General features: G+C 41.8%; 1 protein-coding gene across 1 annotated transcript in view; it reads left to right on the top strand.

Moving 5' to 3' along the window:
* The window catches only part of TAF5 (TATA-box binding protein associated factor 5), a gene marked incomplete in the record, with an annotated part of 1,092,036 nt that overhangs the window by 80,761 nt on the left and 990,017 nt on the right, over positions 1-21,258 (top strand). Inside the window, 1 exon segment of the mRNA XM_044056561.1 lies at positions 5,868-6,108. Coding sequence (XP_043912496.1) covers positions 5,868-6,108 — 241 coding nt within the window.

The following is a 21,258-nucleotide window of genomic DNA, read 5'->3' as shown; positions in this document are numbered from 1 at the left end:
TGAGTAGTTTATTGTCATATAGTGCCATGTTAGTAGAAATAGTGACAGTGTTGCCTCCAGCCGGATGATCTGATGTTGGAACAAGGAATAGTTTGCTTAAAGTTATTAGGTGCTGCAAGCCATTCTTTCAACTTGGGATACCAAATAAGCCTTGGAGTGTTTCTTACTGCATGCAAATCATGATTCAGTTCTTGTTGGTATAAACTTAATTCCCATCTAGCAGAATACAGTTTAAGGTTTATGTTTACTTTTGTACTGGAAGCCCTTGCTGCTAATTGGCAGCTGCTTACCAGGTGCTCTGGCTGCATCAGGAAGTACTGTAGTAAAAGATTCATAGCTGGTCAAGTGCCCATTAGAGAGATTAGACTCTCTCACGGTAGCATTATCCAGTCGTCTTTGTAACGCTTCCACTTGTTGGTTCAAAGTAGCCACAACAATGCTCAAGTTGTTTAGCATTTCCCTCTCACTTCCAGGTTCAGCAAAGAGGGATGGAGTGCTGTCTAAACCGTCAGATGCCATGAACCTGTTCAAACAAACTATTAAAACTCCAAAACTGAAGACAAAACAAAAATGAAATGCTGGCAACTGGTTCACGCAAATAACTGTAGACTCCAGATGAAATGTGTATTTAATGGATAAAATCACTTTTTGTCCATTATATTAACTTGAACTTCTTCAGTTAAAAAAAAGAGTACAAATTAGAGTATCTCTCCCAGTTCTCCCATGTGATTGTTCAGTAGTGAGCTCTTAAAGGAACATCACTACAATACCATCCAATGTCATTCTTCACTGTTAAATAGGTATAAAAAGTCTCAATTATTTAATCTATGTAAAATATTATTTAGAAAAACATTTTATAAAGCACACACATATTAAAACCTATTGTAGAACGTTTATCTCCTCAAGTTTTTCAGTTTTAGCATGCATTGAGTTGAGCACGTCATTCAATCCCGGTGTAATATGCGTTCAAGCAGATTTGCCACAGTAATTCTAACTGTTCAGGAATTACTGTTAGGGGTCCACCCCTTGAGTTAGTATAAACTTGTTCTATTACCCGGAATTTGAAAGTGTGGTTAGGGTTTGCGCTTACATGTCTAGCTTATGCATTCTCTGTTTTGTTTTTTGAAATGTTGTACTTTATCTGAAGAAGTTCAAGTTAATACACTGGACAAAAAGCATTTTATTTTATTCATTAAATACACTTATTTCATCTGGAGTCTACCGTTTTATTTGCCTGAACCAGTTGCCAGTGTTTCATTTTTGGTTAGTCTTTCGTTTCTGAGTTTTATTTGATAGTTTCATGGATAAAAGAGTGCTTAAAATGTGTAAGATACACCCTACACTGACTACATTACAGTGATCGTGAAACAGTGGCAGACCACTTGCAATTAAGCCATGATAAATGACAGATTATTATCCCAGGGATAAAAATTCATAGGGGGATATTCCAGGGTGATTCTGTCACCGTTGCTATTCTGCCCTGCCATTAAGCTGTTTACTTAACAGCTTAGGCCACGGCTACAATTTGGCTCCAAAAAAACAACAAAGTGTAAATACTTCTCATCTTCTGTTTGTGGATGATTTAAAACTGTATAGCTCATCAGATGAGAAAATGAAAGCACAGCTGCAGGTTGTCAAAACATTTTCAGATGGTATAAGAATGTCATTTGGTCTTGATAAGTGTGCAAAAGCAACCTTTAAATTAGGAGAATTGCAGCACCAGGAAAACATCAGTTTGGGACAAGAATGTGATCTAAAAGATCTTGAGCAGGAAGGCGTGTATAAATATTTGGGAATTGTTAAATATGAACAGATGTGAATAAAACTTAGTAAGGAATACTTTAGAAGACTTTAATTCTGAAAACAGTGTTTACATCTAGGAACAAAATCTAAGCTATAAACCAGTTTGCTCTTCCTGTCCTAACTTACAGTTTTGGAGTGATTGACTGGCCCCAAAATGTGTTGGATAGATTGGATAGGAAAACAAGAAGGATGCTTCATGCTCACCAAATGATTTATAAAAAATCAGTGTATACCATGATTATATATTCCCTGTTCCAAAGGAGGGATGCACCTCCCTGAAATTGATTACATGTATAAATCTGCAGTGTGAGACTTCACATATCTGTTGACCTCACAAGACCCAAATTTAGTGAAAGTTTTGAAACATGAGGAGAATAAATCTAAGATGACTTCCCTGCTTATTTTAGCAGAAGCATATCGGTGTCAAGCAGGAATGGAAAGTAAACCAGAAGTAGTTTAAAAATCAGGCAGCAACTAAATATGCCAAAAAACAAAAAGAATATAAGGTAAAGGACTAGATGAAAAGGCAAAAAATGTGGAAAAAGCATAAATATAGTTGCAAGTATAGAAAACTTCTGGAAGAACCCCATGTTGATCAAGAATGGAAGCAGGAATGGTAAAGGAGAGGCAAATTCAAACCAAGAGATGAAAGGTTAGTTAATATTGGCAGCCCAAGACAGTGAGGTACGTACACGTTGGTTTACAAAATCCATTGAAGATGTTGGAGAAACAGACAAATGTAGGTTTTGAAAAACCAAATTGGAAACTGTTGCACACCTACCTTGTTGCTGGTTGCGACATACTACTGGTAGGACTGTATACTGAAACATGAGCCACAAAGCATCATCGAAAATGATGAAGTTGATATCACATGGGATCACACATTACCAACAGTTCAAAAGATAGATGCCAGAAAACCAGATATTGTGGTCCAAGAAAAGAAGACAAAAGTAGCATTGATCATTGAAATCACCACGCCCAGTGACTACAGTGTCTTGCGTACAGAGAGACACAAAGTTATAAAATATCAGGATCTGCAGGCAGAAACGAGAGGAATGGGGAATAAAGATACCCAGGCAGTTCCAATAGTAGTAGGAACAATGGGCCTTATAAAAGAATCTACAATTGTACTTAAATATGTTACCAATCCATGTAACTCCATGCAAACTGCAGGAGGAATCTTTACAGGGCACATTGTAGGGTGCTGCACAGAGCACATTTGGCTGACATCAAAGATTGAAACAATACTAATTTTGTGAACTTTAATTGTACTTTGACTTAGGAATGGGGTCCACTCCCATCATTGTATTAGAAACCCAGAATATTTGGAGAAATTAAAAAAGCATGTTCTGTTTATGTTGCAGAAGAGATTGACATTTTTCAAATGGGTGTTTATGCACCCAAATTAACTTGCACATATGCAGTAGATCTGACAGGATAGGGTCTGTTGGGACTCTGTGAGGCAGAGATCACTGTAGAGTAGCCTCTATGACTTTACGATGGACAAGGCTTTGAGATTATCTGCATAGTTTTCTTTATTGATTTTTAGGTCCATGATTTTCTTAGTAAGAAAGCATTGTCGGAGTTCAGGGTGTGTCAAGTGTTTGGACAGGTACATATAGAAGGGAGCATTATATTGCTGATGAGTACAGTGGACTTGGCATATCACTGGACCTAGATACTATAACCTTAGTAATAAACTGTGCAATGAAAAAGGACTTTCTTGCATTAGTAGATACCTGGAGATCGAAGGACAGTTTGTCTACATGGATTCCCAGGTTCCTAACTACTGCATCAGTTTTCAGGGGTGTTGTCCATGTGATAGCTGCAAGGGACTTTGTATTTGAGGATCTTGGTGTCTTCTGAGGTGTTTATGATGGCAGCAAGTTTACAGTCATCTGCACACTTGGTCAGCCATAAACCAGTAACAGTAGCCTTTGTTGTGGTAGAGCTTTTAGTTGAATCTAGAGCAGGAGCTGCTGTTTAAAAGGTGTAATTTCTAGGATGTACAAATTAACGCATGATAACTGTAAGAATCAGAGGTGGTTTGAAGAGACTGGGAAAGCAATTTACAAGGGAATAATGGTCGAAGAAATGTGCTGCTCTTATGTATGCAGAAAAGATCAGAAGATTTAGGATTTTTGTTTGGAAGTGTTTGTGTAAGTATTTATACCCCAAGCAGATTTCAAATAATTTTTCATCTGGTGGATAGCAAATGTTGGCGAGGTAACTGGGAACATGAGTCTATTTTTTGGATTGTAATGAGTTGGTGAATTTTAAAAATTCCCCACAAAATACTCTGTCAGAAATATTGGGGGAGTTGATCACTATAACTAAGGAAATGATTCTTTTGAGTTGTGACACAATCTGAATTGTCAGGTCATAGTAAGGTCATATTGACTTGAATTTTGTTTGCCACCAAAAAAAAATAAATTGCTAGAAAATGTAGATAAAAATCTAAATCAACTGGATTTGAGGTATTCAGTATTGCAAAAAAAAAAAAAATAAAATAAAAAGAATTGGAAGAGGGGTCTTTAGAAAAGAGAAGAGCCAAATTGCATAGAAATAAATGGGAGTTTGTGGGAACAATAATTGCAGAATAATGTTCAGGATGAGGGCTGAGGTTTATTTCTGTTGTCTTGCCTTTTTTGGGACACTCTTTCAGAAGTACTATAGGGAGCTGATTGTTGGTCAGTAGTGTGGAGAGTGTTATAGCCTTGATATCAGGACTTTGATGGCAGTGGCTTGTCTGGCTTCTTTCGACAATTAGTGGGAGATTTTGTGTACCACCTTTAGCTGAGTTACTTTTTTGTGGCTGGATCTTTTTGAGGTAGGACCAATAGAAATCGATCTAGAATGGTGCATAAATATTTTTGTTGAGTAATAATTGGAAGTGGATATCCTTGTGTATCTTTCAGATTGAAAATGTTTAGCCTCTCAAAGTGTTTTGGTTGTCTTTAGTTGCACAGCTGTTTATTTTCTGATATTTTTGTAGCCAGCTGTATAAAGTTGCAAGTACCATTTGTAGTGTCTCATTCAGTTCCTTTTGATTGTCTGCTTGCTGTGTTAAGAACTATATTGTCCACATAAAGTAAACAGTTAAGATCTGACGTGTATCGGTAAATAATTTAAGGAGCTGGGAGAAGAGAGAAGACAAATGAAATTGCTAGTCTGTGTGGAGTTGGATATACATTCATGAATTGTGTTTTAATCTAGGGTGTGGTTTGACAGCATACCAGATCTGAACAGTTTGGTACCATGTTTATGAATGCTGCCTTTTGTTTATGTCCATGTTTTTCTTCCTACCACTTAATTGTCCCCAGTAACAAACTCTTCTGCTGCCAAAGTGGTTGTTAAAGAGACTATTACTTTTGAAATATTTGATCTATTTAGTGTCTAGCGGGGGGAGGCATTCTTGCCTTATACCTTCCCTGGAATCTTCTGGTTGGTCAAGAAATGGAAGATTACTAAGTGGTGCGTTATGGGTGTTTGTAGGTGAGTTTTAGTAGTAGTCATCTCTCTCCTAGAGGAGCTGTGCGGAGGGATTTAGTGTTATGATGAGTACCTGTAACTATCCTTCATCAGAAACGTTTCCTGTATACTGACAGGGTTTTATTTCCAAGAAGGCTCCTTTTCTAGTTAACCAAATTTGAGTGCCATTTTGTTATGTTTCAAGAAAAGTATGTAATCCGTAATGGGAGTGCTCTGGTGCAGAGGTTCTGTCAATCTTCCCTTGGGTGATGTGTATACACGCTAGCTGTTTTATACAGTGAGATCTTTTTGACCATAGTTTCTTTCACGTATAACTTTTGGTACAAAGTAGTGTTACAAGGTACTTGGTTTTGTAATGAACAGGACTGACAATTTTGTCTTTTCTAGTTTTCAGTGCTCTTTAAATTCTTCGTAGAGTAGTCTCACTCTCAAGTCACTGCAATCATTTATTTAATTATTGTGTTTGTAATCTACATATGCGATTATCCATCAGCCAAGGAATTACATGGAAGGTTTGCAGCAACTGTAGTTTAATGTAATCCAAGTAAACCTAAGTGTTAATTTTGTTACAGGTCCAACATCAGCTGCTGGAGATGACCAGCCCGACGTTAGTGTTGTGCTGTCTGCGTATAATCAGCAAGGAGATCCCTTTATGTATAAGGAGTATTACAGTGGATTGAAGCATTTTATAGAGTCAGCACTGGACTGTCATCGAGCTGAGCTTTCCCAGCTTTTCTACCCCCTTTTTGTCCACATGTATTTGGAACTGGTCTACAACCAACATGAGAATGAGGCCAAGGCTTTCTTTGCAAGGTAATGTTTCAACATTTTGAATGTGTGTTTGTGTAGCTCACTAATGGATATTGTGTATTGTAGTTTATAAATTAAATAGTCATTATTTCTTTATTTGGAAAAATGATACTGTATAACTTAATTACAAAAGTGTTTGCATGCCTACACATTTTAGTATGCCTTAAAACATTTTTTGGTAATGATGAAAACTTGAAAACATTCTCAACAGGCTGCTGTAAGCACAAGTGTATTTGTAATGTTATCCGACAGTGCCTATGAATGTTCATCGTGTTTCACTGTTGCAGTCATTACTCTTGGGTTATCCTGCTGGCAGACTACCCGCAGTCGGCCAGAATTCTAAAGTCTAGGTCCAGCGTCTGTTGCTGTCGCCTCTTCCCTGACGTCCATGCGCCAGGGGTATAAAAGATGCAGCCGACGCCATTTTCTTCAGTCTTTCTTGCTGCGTGGTGCCGAAGCAAAAGCAGTTCTCAAGTGCCGGTCGGCCGTCTCCTGAGATTTTCAAATCTGAATTTCAGAACCGAAGTCTTCATTAAAGCTAAGTACCCCGTTGGGGAAACTTTTTTTTCTTGCTCCAGACCGATTGTCAGAAAAAGTTAACAATTGTATTTCTTGTGGGAAGCAAATACCTCATAAGGATTTTCACTCTTACTGTATTCCTTGCCTTACGCCCTGATCACAATGTTACTAGCTGTCTGTTTTGTGCTAGATTCAATCAACGCACTGTCAAGCGTCGGTTCGATTTTGCATTTCATTACTTTGGCCGAAGATTTAATTATATAATGCCGGCGGAACAGCAGACAACCGGAGTTTACAAAAAGCAAGGACAAGGATAGGCATCTGAGGTCCAAAACCGACGACGAAGCCTCTTCTAGGCCAGTTGCCGGTTTGCTGGCTCACAGTGAGGCGCTTTCGCAGCCCCTGGCGCCCGCTACCTCAGAGCCACAGGCTGCTACCGACTCCCACGTGGAGCCGACTGGGCCTCTGGAAACTCAAGGTGTTGGACACTCTGAAATCAATCCCTCAGATTGGTCCAGAGCCGCTGAGCAGGCATCGGTGTCTTCAGACCTACACAAGTATATGTTAAGCCATCTTCAGCTTCAAAGACAAAGACTAAAGCAGCTCTAAAGACAAAGAAACAAGTACAGCATTCTCCTACTCAGACTTCCATGCCTAAAAAGACGATGCTCAAAAACGGCCGAAGACCTAATTACTTTGATCAGGGGCTCCCCATCCCCCTCCTGGTAAGGGCCTAGGCAAGAGACAGAGTATGACTCTTCTGATCAGGTATCTATTTCCTCTGATTCCTCCTCTGAACAGGATTACTCCATGCTTCCCTATGAGGATTCTGATGTTGAAGAATCCATTCCTTCAGCCTCTCCTCCTGAGGACTATTCTTTTGGGGAAACGCTGCATACTATGTGGGAGCATTTCCACTGGGAGAGCCAAGATTATTCTGAGTCTAAGAAAAGGCTCAGAGACTTCCTGCTTCTTCCTCAGCACAGACCCCTTGCTATTCCACCTGTTCCAGACATTGTAGATGATGTATTTTCAGAGTCCGGACTGTCCCCTGACTCTACCCTTTGCACCTGCTAAGCCAGACAGATGCTACAGTGTCCCGGTTTCTCATAAATTTCTATATAAAAACCCTGCTGCTGACCCAGAAACTATATCTCAGGGTCCCAAGGGGGTTAAAACTTCCACTGCAAAAACCCTGTCCCCTCCGATAGGGATTCTAGGGCTCTAGACAGATGGGGGATAAAAGTTTACACTTCTGCCACCCTGGCTGTAAGGGCTTTAAATTGTCAATTTCATATGCTTAAATATCAGCAATATTTAATGTCACTACTTAAACAGAAAATGTTGACAAATTCTGAATGTTCAGAGAACAAGGAATTGCAGGATTTATTGCATGCAACTGAACAAGTGGGAAAGCATACTTTGCAATGTGGTTATGATTCACTGGAGGCGTCTTGCAGGGTTGCTGTTGCATGTTCTGTTATTAGAAGGCATGCTTGGTTTAAAGAACAAAATCTGCCTGATCATGTTAAAGCAAAATTATTAGATGCACCATTACAGCATGATACTTTGTTTGGTACTAAAGCAGAAGAGGTGTTGAAAAAAATGGAGGATAAAGCAAAATCCATGCAGACAGTCAAGGATTTCTTACAGGTACAGCCACCCAGGTTTAGCAGGGACTGGCATTCTAAAAATTGGTCCTTTCCAGTCTCAGACAGACCATAAAGAGGCAGATACAGGCGTCCCAGAGGCAGATCTCAGCCCCAAGGCTCATACAGGCCTAAACAATGGGGTGCTCCTACCTCCAAAAGCAGAGAAGACAAACCACAGCCTTACAGGAAACAGTCCCAATGACTTTCCTCTACAAGTTCCAAGCAGTTTTCGTTTGACAGCCCCCTTAGGGGGAAAACTAGCACTTTTTTCACCAAATTGGCAAATGGTTACCCAAGACAAATGGGTTCCGAACATAGTGTCCCAAGGCTACAGGTTCCATTTTCACACTCTACCAAGGTCAAAGGGCATGCCAGACCTGCCACACAATCAATGGGCAGAGGCACAAAAACAAATTACAGCACTCATGGACATGAGGGCCATTCAGCAAGTACCACAACAAGAGCAGGGACAAGGATTTTAATCCAGACTTTTCCTAGTACCCAGGAAGGACAAAACATGGAGACTGACTAATTCTGGACCTGTCTATACTAAATATGTTTCTGGAAGTTCCAAAATTCAAGATGTTGACTCTTCAGCAGCTACTGCCCATGCTGGGCAAGAGGGCTTGGCTCGTAACTTTGGACCTAAAAGAAGCATACCTGCATGTCCCAATCAGACAATCTTGCAGAAGATACCTCAGATTCATAGCTGGCTCAATGCATTACCAATTCTCTGCACTGCCCTTTGGCTTCTCTACTGCACCCAGGGTCTTTACAAAATGCCTGGTACCAGTAATTGCGTTTTGCAGACAAAACGGAATTCAGATATATCCCTACTTGGACGACTGCCTAATTCAAGCAGAGAACAAAGACACTCTTCTAAAGCATCTGGCATTTGTAAAAAGATTACTAATTGGCCTAGGGTACACAGTAAACGAAAATAAATCAAAACTAGTGCCCTGTCAAGAGATAATATCCCTGGGTGCAAGCTTAAATACAACTGCCCAGATGGCTTATCTCACGCCAGACAAGCAAAACTACTGACTACTTACTTCAAGAAATTGGCAACAAAACCCACTTATCTGCAAGGAAAATCCTGCAGGCCTTGGGCTTCATGGCATCCTGCATTCTACTAATTCCATATGCCAGACTGCATATGAGGAAACTACAATGGTATCTGAAAAGTGTTTGGACTCAGCATTGCCGAGCCTGGAGACAGTAATTGCACTCATTCCCTGTCTACAACAGGACTTTCGATGGTGGGCAGAAGCCCATCACCACAACAAGGGTCTGCCATTCAGTTTACCCACAGCCAGACAGACACTGACAATGGATGCATCAGATTATGCCTGGGGGGCCCATATGGCAGGAAAATGTATTCTGGGCACATGGCCTGCAAACCAGATGCATCTTCACATCAATCAAAAAGAGGTGCTAGCTGTTCAAAATGCCCTGACAGCTTTCAAGGACCTGCTTCATCCGGGACAATTACTGATAAAGACAGACAACACTACGGTCATGTGGTACATAAACAAGCAGGGAGGTGCTCATTCCTACCCCCTCTGCAGACAAGCAATGACCTTATGGGACACAGCATTGGCTTTTCAAGTTCACCTGCAAGCACAATTCCTGCCAGGAAAAACAAATACTCTGGCAGACGAACTAAGCAGAAACCTCATGGATCCCCACGAATGGAAACTGGATCCACAAGTCTTCAGAATGATGATAAGGAAACGGGGATGCCCAGACATAGATCTATTTGCCTCCCCTCACAACTGTCAATTGCAGAGATTTTGCACAAGGATTTACCACAAGCAGGCATGGAAAGTGGACACCCTATCATTCAGCTGGAAAAATCTAACGGTATATGCTTTTCCCCCACTGCATCTCCTTCCCAGAGTACTTCTAAAGGTCAGACAAGAGAAGCCAAAAATGATTCTTGATTGCACCAGACTGGCCACGCCAGCACTGGTACCCAATCCTAAAAAGCTTGTCTCAAGGTCCAGCGTGGATATTGCCTCAAACTTCTCACTTGCTGACCCAACAAAACAATCGGATTCTGCACAGCTAAATCAGGACCTTAAATCTGGCAGCATGGCGGATAATGTAGCCATTCAGAAAACTCCTCTTTCAAAAGATGTTATGGATGTTATTTAGGAGGCCCAGTACCAGAAAATCTTATGCAGAAAAATGGAAGAGATTCTGTGCTTAGAACCAGGAACAAGGCATTGCCACGTCTGTACCAAATATTCCTCAGATTTTACAATACCTAACTGAGTTGCTGAACAAAGGCCTTTCTTTCTCATCAATTAAGATTCATGCCTCTGCCATTTCTGCACATTACAATACGGAACCACCTATCTTTTCTCATCCACCTCAGAGGGGCCAAAAACATTAGGCCTCCAAGGAGAGCACCAATTCTGGCCTGGGACCTCAATTATGTTTTGGAAAAACTCACACTGCCTCCTTTTGAGCCAGCATCAACAGCGGATATTAAATTATTTTCCTGGAAAACAGCTCTGCTCCTAGCCATAACCTCTGCAAGACGAGTCTCGGAGTTACAAGCACTCATGGCTGTGGAACCATTCATCATTTTTCATCCAGACAGGGTTTCTCTGAGGACAAACCCTACATTTATGCCTAAGGTGGTTTCCAGTGTGGCCCTCAATCAAACCATTCACTTGCCTACCTTTTACCCAAATCCACAGAACAAGGGTGAGAAAATTCTGCATTCTTTGGACATACACAGGCAGTTGCGCTTCTACTTGGACAGAACTAAAGCTTTCAGAAAGACTGAGCAATTTTTAGTGTCATATGCTGCAGGATCACAAGGAAAGGCGATCTCAAAACAGACGATTTCTAAATGGATAGGCCATTGCATCAGTTTCTGCTATTCTCAACATGGCAAATCAGTGCCTAAGGGCATTAGGCCACATTCCACCAGAGCAGCAGCCACTTCAGCAGCCTTCCTCAGAGGAGTACCAACCAAAGAAATCTTGGAGGCTGCAAGTTGGAGTTCAGTGCACACCTTTACAAAGCACTACCACTTACCTCTCTACTCTAAGTCCAGAGCAGGCTTCGCCACTGCAGTTCTGCAGGGCCTCATAGCCTCTCCTAATCCTATTTAGCCCAGCCACCCATCCTCAGCTTTGGGATTCAACCCAAGAGTAATGATTGCAACAGTGAAACATGATGAACATAGTACAGTTGTGTACCTACCATAAATGTAGATGTTCGAGTGTATTCACTGTTGCAGTCCAGGTTACCCACCCACCATCCCCCTTCTCTTTGCTGGGCCTTATCTGCACTTCTCTAGCCTATACAACCTTTTTGGTATATTTGCTTGTAGATGAAGGAAATGTTAATTTTGTGCATGCATTTCTTATTGCTATATTTTTCAGCCTACCTATTTGGCGCACCTGACATCTGGGTCAAGAAAAACTGAAGAAAATGGCGTCGGCTGCATCTTTTATACCCCTGGCGCACTGACGTCAGGGAAGAGGCGACAGCAACCAACGCCGGACCTAGACTTTGGAATTCTGGCCGACTGTGGGTAGCCTGCCAGCAGGATAACCCAAGAGTAATGACTGCAACAGTGAATACACTCTAACATCTACATTTATGGTAGGTACACAACTGTACTTTTATTTTATTGGCCTGTCTTGACGATGGTGGCATGTACATTGTTTCATTCCATAGCTGTGTCTGTTTTGGGTAGATATAGGGCAGTTTCTGGTACACCTGAGTAACGCACAGTATGTGGAGATCTTTTTACTGTGTTTTTTTCATAAATTACTTTTCATCCCTGAAGGGCTACCCACTTATTCTGTTTTCATTTTATGTAAATATGACTCAATGAATCATTTCTTTTGCTGGGACAGCCTTTTTATCCTTGTAAATTATGATGGAAAGATGTTTTCCTCTTTTTTGAACTGACTAAAATAGGTTATTTGTAGTATTCATTTAACAGTTTGATGCTGTTCGCATGTTGTGAACCTTTTCTCAGGGTTAGCCTATGTTTAAATTTCTCAGCAGTAGTTAATTCCTGCCTGTTAAGATAAATTGCTTTATTGAGGCATGATTTATATACCAAATCTCCATTCTTAAAAGAACTTCAGAGAGCTGTCAGGTTTTTCCAAAATAGCAGAGAAAAGGAAGTATATCTTTGAGACTAAAGTCGAAAGAATGTAATACAGTACATGGTAGCAGCTTACATTCCTGTTAAGGGACTATGAATTTGTGACTTGCCTTAGTGTTCTGCTATCATGTTTTTGTGAGCAAGTCTGAATGAAATCGGATGTGGACAGATGCTGGGGAAAAAAATGATTTATCCAACCAAATGTAAAAAAAAAAACAAGTGAATGTCATGCCATTAGAGGATCATCAGTTCAGTACAAGGTAGCAGAGTAATTTTTGTTTTGGGGGTAAACTAAATTGGATAAATGGGAAGTGTTTATTATTAAATTATTTGGTAATCTGGTAGATCTCATTAGGCCTTCATTTTTTTGAGGACAGTGATAGGGTGTTCACATTGATTATAAGAAATTTGGCTGAGACACAGGGAAACTTCCACTACTTTCCCTTAGGGAAAAGCAAGATATTTGTAGTTAAGATAAGAGACAGTCTTGAGAAAGAGATGAGCCGTGGAAGAAGCTTGTCCTAAGGGTGGCAGTATTGAAGAAATAGTGTAGAGATAGTCTGAATATATGTATGTGCGTGGATTACATGCATAAATGTAATATATTACTTAAAATGCAGATATGCATGTATGCATACATTTGTGCTTATGTTTGTAAGTATTGATGTATGTAGGTGTACATCTTTTTGTATGCAATACATACATGCACATGTATATATGTATTTTTGTATGATGTAGACACATGTATATTTTGTGTGTGTCTTTGTGTCTATGGGTCTACTTCACATCATCGAAGTTTCAGAACTTCAAACATCATGTTGTCTTAGGTTCATAGGTTCATAGGTTCATAGGTTCATACTAGGCTATCTGCCCGAGGGCATTTACAAGCCTAGCCCATAGTTTTGTGGCTTACGCCACCCCTTTAGTATGGGGAACTATACCCATTATTTTGCTGTGCCTCTGTTGAGCAGTGACACTGAGGTAATCCCTGGGGTATATCTGCGATCTCCCATCCATTGATCAAGATTTCTCTTGAACAAGGCCAGAGGTGCTCTGCCTCACATATACCGGGATTTTATTCCACAGCATAGGAGTCTTTGGGTGATGAATCTATCCCTCCAGCACGCCCTATTAATAGCCGTGTCGAGGTTTAAGTCTCCGCCTTGTGGCTCTGACAGATCTAGATTTTTGAGGTGAAGCATATTCATCAAATCTGGGTTTGACATGGCCTTGTATGTTAGGCAAAGGTCACCTCTGAGCAAGTAGCGACTGAATAGAGCTGGAGTTCTTTCAGTCGGGCAGCATAGGACAGATGTTTGAGACCCTTTATCCTTTTGGTGAGGAACTTTGTGGCCTCTCCAGCTGCTGCAAGTGTCGGGTCAGATACATTCCGAATGGGGCATTGTACTCAATCATTGGTCTGATGAGTGATGAGTATAGGGAGACTATGACCTCCTTGATCTAGATGAGAATCCCTTCATGATAAGGTGGGCAATGTAGAAGGTCTTCCTAACTACTTTAGCTACATGGGTGTCGAATGACAGACTACTATCAACCTGGGTCCCCAGGTCCCTGATAACTTCTTCTGTACTCAGTGGATTGCCACCTATTTGGTAGCTAGGGTAACCTTGTTTTTCCCGAAGGGTATGACTATGCATTTTTGGCATTTAACTTTAGGCCATGGCTCTGGCACCAGTTATCCGCTTCTGTGAGACCCTTCTGAAGGATATCTGTGTCAGATGTGTTTTCTACTATATGGCCAGTTTGCAGTCATCTGCAAACTTTGTCAGCCATAACCCTCCTGTGTTTGCTTGTACTTGAAAAGTAGATGCCAAACAAGAGTGGGCCCAGGACTGAGCCCTGTGGTACACCACTTGTGACAGGCTTTGAGTCTGACATGGCGCCAGCAACTCTGACCCTGTGGGTTCTGTCACTCAGCCAGTTTGCAACCCATCTTGTGATGTATGGGTTAACATTTAAGCTGATGAGTTTTTCAATGATACCCGAGTGGGGTATTGTATCATAGGCCTTAGCCAGATCTAGGTAGGCTGTATGAACTGCCTTTTCCTCATGAATGGCTATGGTGACTGTTTCAATAAAGACAACCAAGTTTAGAAGGCATGATCTGCCTTGACAAAGCCAAACTGGGATGGATCCAAAGTCTGCAAATTCCTATGTCTTTATTTATGAGGTCCATTATGATCCTCTCCATGGCTTTGCAGATAAGGCTTGTCAAGCTAATGGGCGGTAATTTCCAGGGTCGGTGGAGGCACCGCCTTTGTGAAGTGGGACCACAGTTGCAGTGCGCCACTCCTGGCACGATCCAGAGGTAAGACTATGATTAAACAGCTGTCCTAGCTGTGGGTTTAATTCCTCGTTGAGTTCGTGGAGCACACAGCCGGGACACCATCAGGTCCCATGGATGCTGTGTTTTTGCTTTGGAGAGAGCAGTTCTCACTTGGGCGTTGGAGATGTTTGGGGGCTGCAATCGCTTGGTATAGATATCTCTCCTTTTGGGGAGGGGAGAAGTTTGCACTGAACCTGTCAGCCAGTATGTTGGCAATGTCTGTAGGATCAGTAATCTTCACATCATTTTGAACTAGTTCTGAGCATATCTGGGAGTTTCCTCCCAGGTTTCTAACATAGCTAAAGAAGGCCTTATGATTGTCTTTGAGTCTTTAGCTATTTTTCTCTCAAAATTTGCTTTGGATGATTTTATGAGAGCTCTTAGTTTTTACTTATAGTGATCAAGGGTGTCTTACCTTTTAAGGATTTTGCTCTATCTTGTAGTAGCTTCCTCCTTTTGTTGTAGAGTTTGTTTATGGCTGGGGTCCACCAGAGTGGACGCTGCCTTTGGTACAAAGAGTCTTTGTTTTGCTTGGGATTGCCTTATCCATGCAGTCCTGCAGGTGCTGGTAGAAGGCATTTGTAAGTGATTCAGCGGCTTGAGTACTGTTTTCCGTCGCTCGGGGCCTTAAAGGAGACCACACTAGTCTTTAGAAGTGTGAAGTCGGCTTTCGAGAAGTTCTTTACTGTGGTCTTTTTATTTCAGGTGGGGTGGGATGAGGACCTCCAGCGAGATTAGTTTGTGATCTGATCTCACCAGTGAGGGGTATACTTCGGTGTTGAACATTGTGCTCCCATGTTCGTGATGATGAGATCAAGTATGTTTTCTCCTCTTGTGGGGATGGTGACTAGTTGCTCCATGGCATTTGAGTTTATGAATTCCAGGAACTTTTGGGCTAGGGTGTTTGGGCTTGAGTAGTGTTCCCAGTCTATATTAGGGTAATTGAAGTCACCTAGTATGATGGTGTTTGGTGATACATTTATCCCCTCTAGTGTTTTCAGGAAGGCCATGTGAGGTTCCTGAGTTTGTGAGGGTGGCCTGTAACATGCTACAATTTGTAGAGCAGTCTTGCCTATGGTTAATTGCACCTGGATGGTCTCCGATGCATCGTATGCCACCAGTCTTGAGGTGTGGGTGTCTTTGATGAATATGGATACCCCCTCCTTTCTTGGTATTGTCCGGATTTTGGGGCCGGAACGCATGATAAGAGGTAAAACCTGGATTTTTTTAAAATTTTATTCTCGCCTGTTCCTAGTACCAAAGAAGGGGAACACGTGGAGACCAATTTTGGATTTATCTATCCTCAACACTTATCTGGACATTCCCAAGTTCAAGATGTTGACGTTACAGCAACTGTTACCTCTGCTGGGCAAGGATCACTGGATGGTAACTTTGGATCTCAAGGAAGCTTACCTTCATGTGCCCATAAGGCTAAGTTGCAGAAAGTATCTGCGGTTACGATCTGGAGATTTTCATTATCAGTTCTCTGCATTGCCCTTTGGCTTATCTACTGCCCAGAGTATTCACAAGGTTCTGGCTCCAGTGATAGCTTACTTCAGGCTTCAAAGCATTCAAATTTATCCTTACTTGGACGACTGCCTGATTCTGGCTCGAGAAAAGAACACCTTCTACAGCATCTGGAATATGTCATAGCAGTGCTAAGATGCCTAGGGTATTCTGTGAGCGAAATAAAGTCCAGTCTAGTACCCTCTCAAGACATGTGCTTTCTGGGTGTGAGACTGAATACAGCAGCCCAGATGGCCTTTTAACCCCGGACAAACAAAGAGTCTGTCACTTTACTTCCATCAACTATCTCATCAGTCCGTGCTGACTGCAAGGACAGTCCTTCAAGCATTAGGGTTCATGGCATCTTGTATTCTGGTGCTTCCCAATGCCAAACTGCATATGAGGAAGCTGCAATGGTATCTCAAAAATGTATGGACACAGCACTGCCAGGATTTGGACACTGTCATTCAAATAATACCTTGCCTTCAAAAGGAATTCTTGTGGTGGGCTCAGGAATGTCACCTAAACAAGGGACTCTCTGTGACCCGGCCAGAGGCAAGTCAGATTTTAACGACAGATGCCTCGGACATTGCTTGGGGAGCTCATCTAAATGGAAAGTGGATACAAGACAAGTGGCCTGCCAGACTACAGCATCTACATATCAACATGAAGGAGATGTTAGCAGTCCAGTTTGCACTGATGGCGTTCAAGGAGTTACTTCTTCCAGGGCAGGTGTTGATTCTGACAGACAACACAACTGTCATGTGGTACATCAACAAGCAAGGGGGAACACATTCTTATCCTCTATGCAGGCAAGCAATGATTTTATGGGAGACTGCGTTAAGCCTGCAACTGACTCTTCAGGCAAGGTTTCTGCCAGGAGCACAGAACTCCCTAGCAGATGTATTAAGCAGACAAATCATGGATCCCCACGAGTGGAAACTGGATCTTCATGTATTTCAGAAATTGACAGTGTCATGGGGAACTCCAGACATAGATCTGTTCGCTTCTCCACTAAACCACCAGCTGCCACAGTATTGCACAAAGGGGTTTCATCACACAGCTTGGAAAGTGGATGCTCTGTCTTTCAGTTGGAAAAACCTTCATGTCTATGCTTTTCCACCTCTCCCTCTTCTTCCGAAGGTATTACTAAAGGTCAGACAGGACAGGCCAAGGATGATTTTGATAGCTCCAGATTGGCCTCGGCAACACTGGTACCCACTTCTAAGGAGTCTTGTAAAGAAGCCTCCATGGCCTTTACCTCTGATTCCTCATCTGTTATCTCAGAAGGACGGTCATCTGCTCAATGTCAAGCTTCAATCTCTCCATCTCACAGCTTGGCATATTCTGTGTTGAAACATGGAAGGTCTCAGCTTCCTCAACAAGTTTTAAATGTGATTATGGAAGCTAGAAGGCCTAGTACTAGGAGAGTGTACGCAGAAAAATGGAAGAGATTTTTATTTTGGTGTACAGCAAAGAATTTGGAGATTTCAGAGCCTAATTTGAGTGTGGCTCTTCAATATCTTACTGAGTTATTGGACAAAGGTTTGTCTTTCTCTTCCATAAAGATTCATGCTGCAGCAATTTCAGCTCACTATGATTGTGACCCACCTTTGTTTTCGCATCCTTTGTTCAAGCAGTTTCTTAGAGGGCAAAGAATATAAGACCCCCGTGGAAGCTCCTACTCCTGCTTGGGATCTCAATTTTGTGTTGGAAAAACTTACTCTACAACCTTTTGAGCCGGCAGCTACTGCTGAATTGAAATATTTGTCATGGAAGGCGGCTTTTCTGTTGGCTATTACTTCTGCAGGAAGGGTGTCTGAGTTGCAGGCCCTTATGGCAGTAGAGCCCTTTTGATTTTCCATAGGACAGGGTATCATTACGTACTAATCCTTCCTTTATGCCTAAGGTGGTTTCTAGTGTGGCTTTAAACCAAACTATTCATTTGCCCTACGTTTTTTGCAGATCCTCAAAATAAAGGGGAAAAGATTTTGCACACTTTAGATGTACACAGGCAGTTGCGTTATTATTTGAGCAGGACTAAAGATTTTAGGCAGTCTCAGCAGTTACTTGTTTCTTTTTGCTTTAAGTTCACAGGGCAAACCTGTGTCAAAACAAACTATTTCTAGGTGGATTGGCTTTTGCATTGCATTTTGTTATTCCCATCATGGCAAAGAGGTTCCAGCTGGGATTAGGCCTCATTCCACTAGGGCTACTGCCACTTCCAACAGCATTTCTAAGGGGGTGGCAACTAAGGATATTCTGGAAGCAGCTACTTGGAGTTCAGTGCATACTTTCTCTAGGCATTATCACCTGCCTATATACTCTAAGTCTAGAGCTGGTTTTGCCACAGCTGTTTTACAAGGCATGTTGTCAGCTCCTGCTACTTTATAATTTGCCAGCCTCCCTTACCTCTGCTTTGGGATTCTACCCAATAGTCAGGACTGCAGCAAGGGAAGACGAAGAACATAGTACAGTTTTGTACCTACCATAAATGTAGATGTTAGAGGATTCCCTTGCTGCAGTCCAATTTACCCTCCCTCCTTCCCCTCTGTGTTTCAGGGTGGTTGTGTAGGTGCCTTTACATGCTTATATTTTTTGTATATATATATATTACTGTATATATTGTACATGTTTGTTGGTGCAGGTTGTTTTTGGGACTTGTCTTTTTGGGTCTTCTGACATCTGGGGCAAGAAAAGACTGAGGAAATGACGTCGGTCATGCGCATTAGTACCCTGACGTACTGACGTCAGTCTAAGGCGCCATGACCGACGTCAGCCTTATACTCTGGTATTCGGGCCGACTGGGACGCGGACTATACCCAATAGTCAGGACTGCAGCAAGGGAATCCTCGAACATCTACATTTATGGTAGGTACAAAACTGTACTTTTTTGTGAGCAAGTCTGAATGAAATCGGATGTGGACAGATGCTGGGGAAAAAAATGATTTATCCAACCAAATGTAAAAAAAAAAACAAGTGAATGTCATGCCATTAGAGGATCATCAGTTCAGTACAAGGTAGCAGAGTAATTTTTGTTTTGGCGGGGGGGGGGGGGGGGTAAACTAAATTGGATAAATGGGAAGTGTTTATTATTAAATTATTTGGTAATCTGGTAGATCTCATTAGGCCTTCATTTTTTTGAGGACAGTGATAGGGTGTTCACATTGATTATAAGAAATTTGGCTGAGACACAGGGAAACTTCCACTACTTTCCCTTAGGGAAAAGCAAGATATTTGTAGTTAAGATAAGAGACAGTCTTGAGAAAGAGATGAGCCGTGGAAGAAGCTTGTCCTAAGGGTGGCAGTATTGAAGAAATAGTGTAGAGATAGTCTGAATATATGTATGTGCGTGGATTACATGCATAAATGTAATATATTACTTAAAATGCAGATATGCATGTATGCATACATTTGTGCTTATGTTTGTAAGTATTGATGTATGTAGGTGTACATCTTTTTGTATGTAATACATACATGCACATGTATATATGTATTTTTGTATGATGTAGACACATGTATATTTTGTGTGTGTCTTTGTGTCTATGGGTCTACTTCACATCATCGAAGTTTCAGAACTTCAAACATCATGTTGTCTTAGGTTCATAGGTTCATAGGTTCATAGGTTCATACTAGGCTATCTGCCCGAGGGCATTTACAAGCCTAGCCCATAGTTTTGTGGCTTACGCCACCCCTTTAGTATGGGGAACTATACCCATTATTTTGCTGTGCCTCTGTTGAGCAGTGACACTGAGGTAATCCCTGGTGTATATCTGCGATCTCCCATCCATTGATCAAGATTTCTCTTGAACAAGGCCAGCGAGGTGCTCTGCCTCACATATACCGGGATTTTATTCCACAGCATAGGGAGTCTTTGGGTGATGAATCTATCCCTCCAGCACGTCCTATTAATAGCCGTGTCGAGGTTTAAGTCTCCGCCTTGTGGCTCTGACAGATCTAGATTTTTGAGGTGAAGCATATTCATCAAATCTGGGTTTGACATGGCCTTGTATGTTAGGCAAAGGTCACCTCTGAGCAAGCGTTTTACTGAATAGAGCTGGAGTTCTTTCAGTCGGGCAGCATAGGACAGATGTTTGAGACCCTTTATCCTTTTGGTGAGGAACTTTGTGGCCTCTCCAGCTGCTGCAAGTGTCGGGTCAGATACATTCCGAATGGGGCATTGTACTCAATCATTGGTCTGATGAGTGATGAGTATAGGGAGACTATGACCTCCCTTGATCTAGATGAGAATCCCTTCATGATAAGGTGGGCAATGTAGAAGGTCTTCCTAACTACTTTAGCTACATGGGTGTCGAATGACAGACTACTATCAACCTGGGTCCCCAGGTCCCTGATAACTTCTTCTGTACTCAGTGGATTGCCACCTATTTGGTAGCTAGGGTAACCTTGTTTTTCCCAAGGGTATGACTATGCATTTTTGGCATTTAACTTTAGGCCATGGCTCTGGCACCAGTTATCCGCTTCTGTGAGACCCTTCTGAAGGATATCTGTGTCAGATGTGTTTTCTACTATGGCCCAGTTTGCAGTCATCTGCAAACTTTGTCAGCCATAACCCTCCTGTGTTTGCTTGTACTTGAAAAGTAGATGCCAAACAAGAGTGGGCCCAGGACTGAGCCCTGTGGTACACCACTTGTGACAGGCTTTGAGTCTGACATGGCGCCAGCAACTCTGACCCTGTGGGTTCTGTCACTCAGCCAGTTTGCAACCCATCTTGTGATGTATGGGTTAACATTTAAGCTGATGAGTTTTTCAATGATACCCGAGTGGGGTATTGTATCAAAGGCCTTCGCCAGATCTAGGTAGGCTGTATGGACTGCCTTTCCTCATCAATGGCTTTGGTGACTGTTTGAAAAAGTCAACCAAGTTTAGAAGGCATGATCTGCCTTTGACAAAGCCAAACTGGGATGGATCCAAAGTCTGCAAATTCCTATGTCTTTATTTATGAGGTCCATTATGATCCTCTCCATGGC

Source organism: Protopterus annectens, chromosome 14.part0 (genome assembly GCF_019279795.1).
Source record: "Protopterus annectens isolate FY-2018-M chromosome 14.part0, PAN1.0, whole genome shotgun sequence".
Lineage (NCBI taxonomy): Eukaryota > Metazoa > Chordata > Ceratodontiformes > Protopteridae > Protopterus > Protopterus annectens.
The sequence above is the reverse complement of the archived record's forward strand: the minus strand, read 5'-3'. Positions and strand labels throughout refer to the sequence as shown.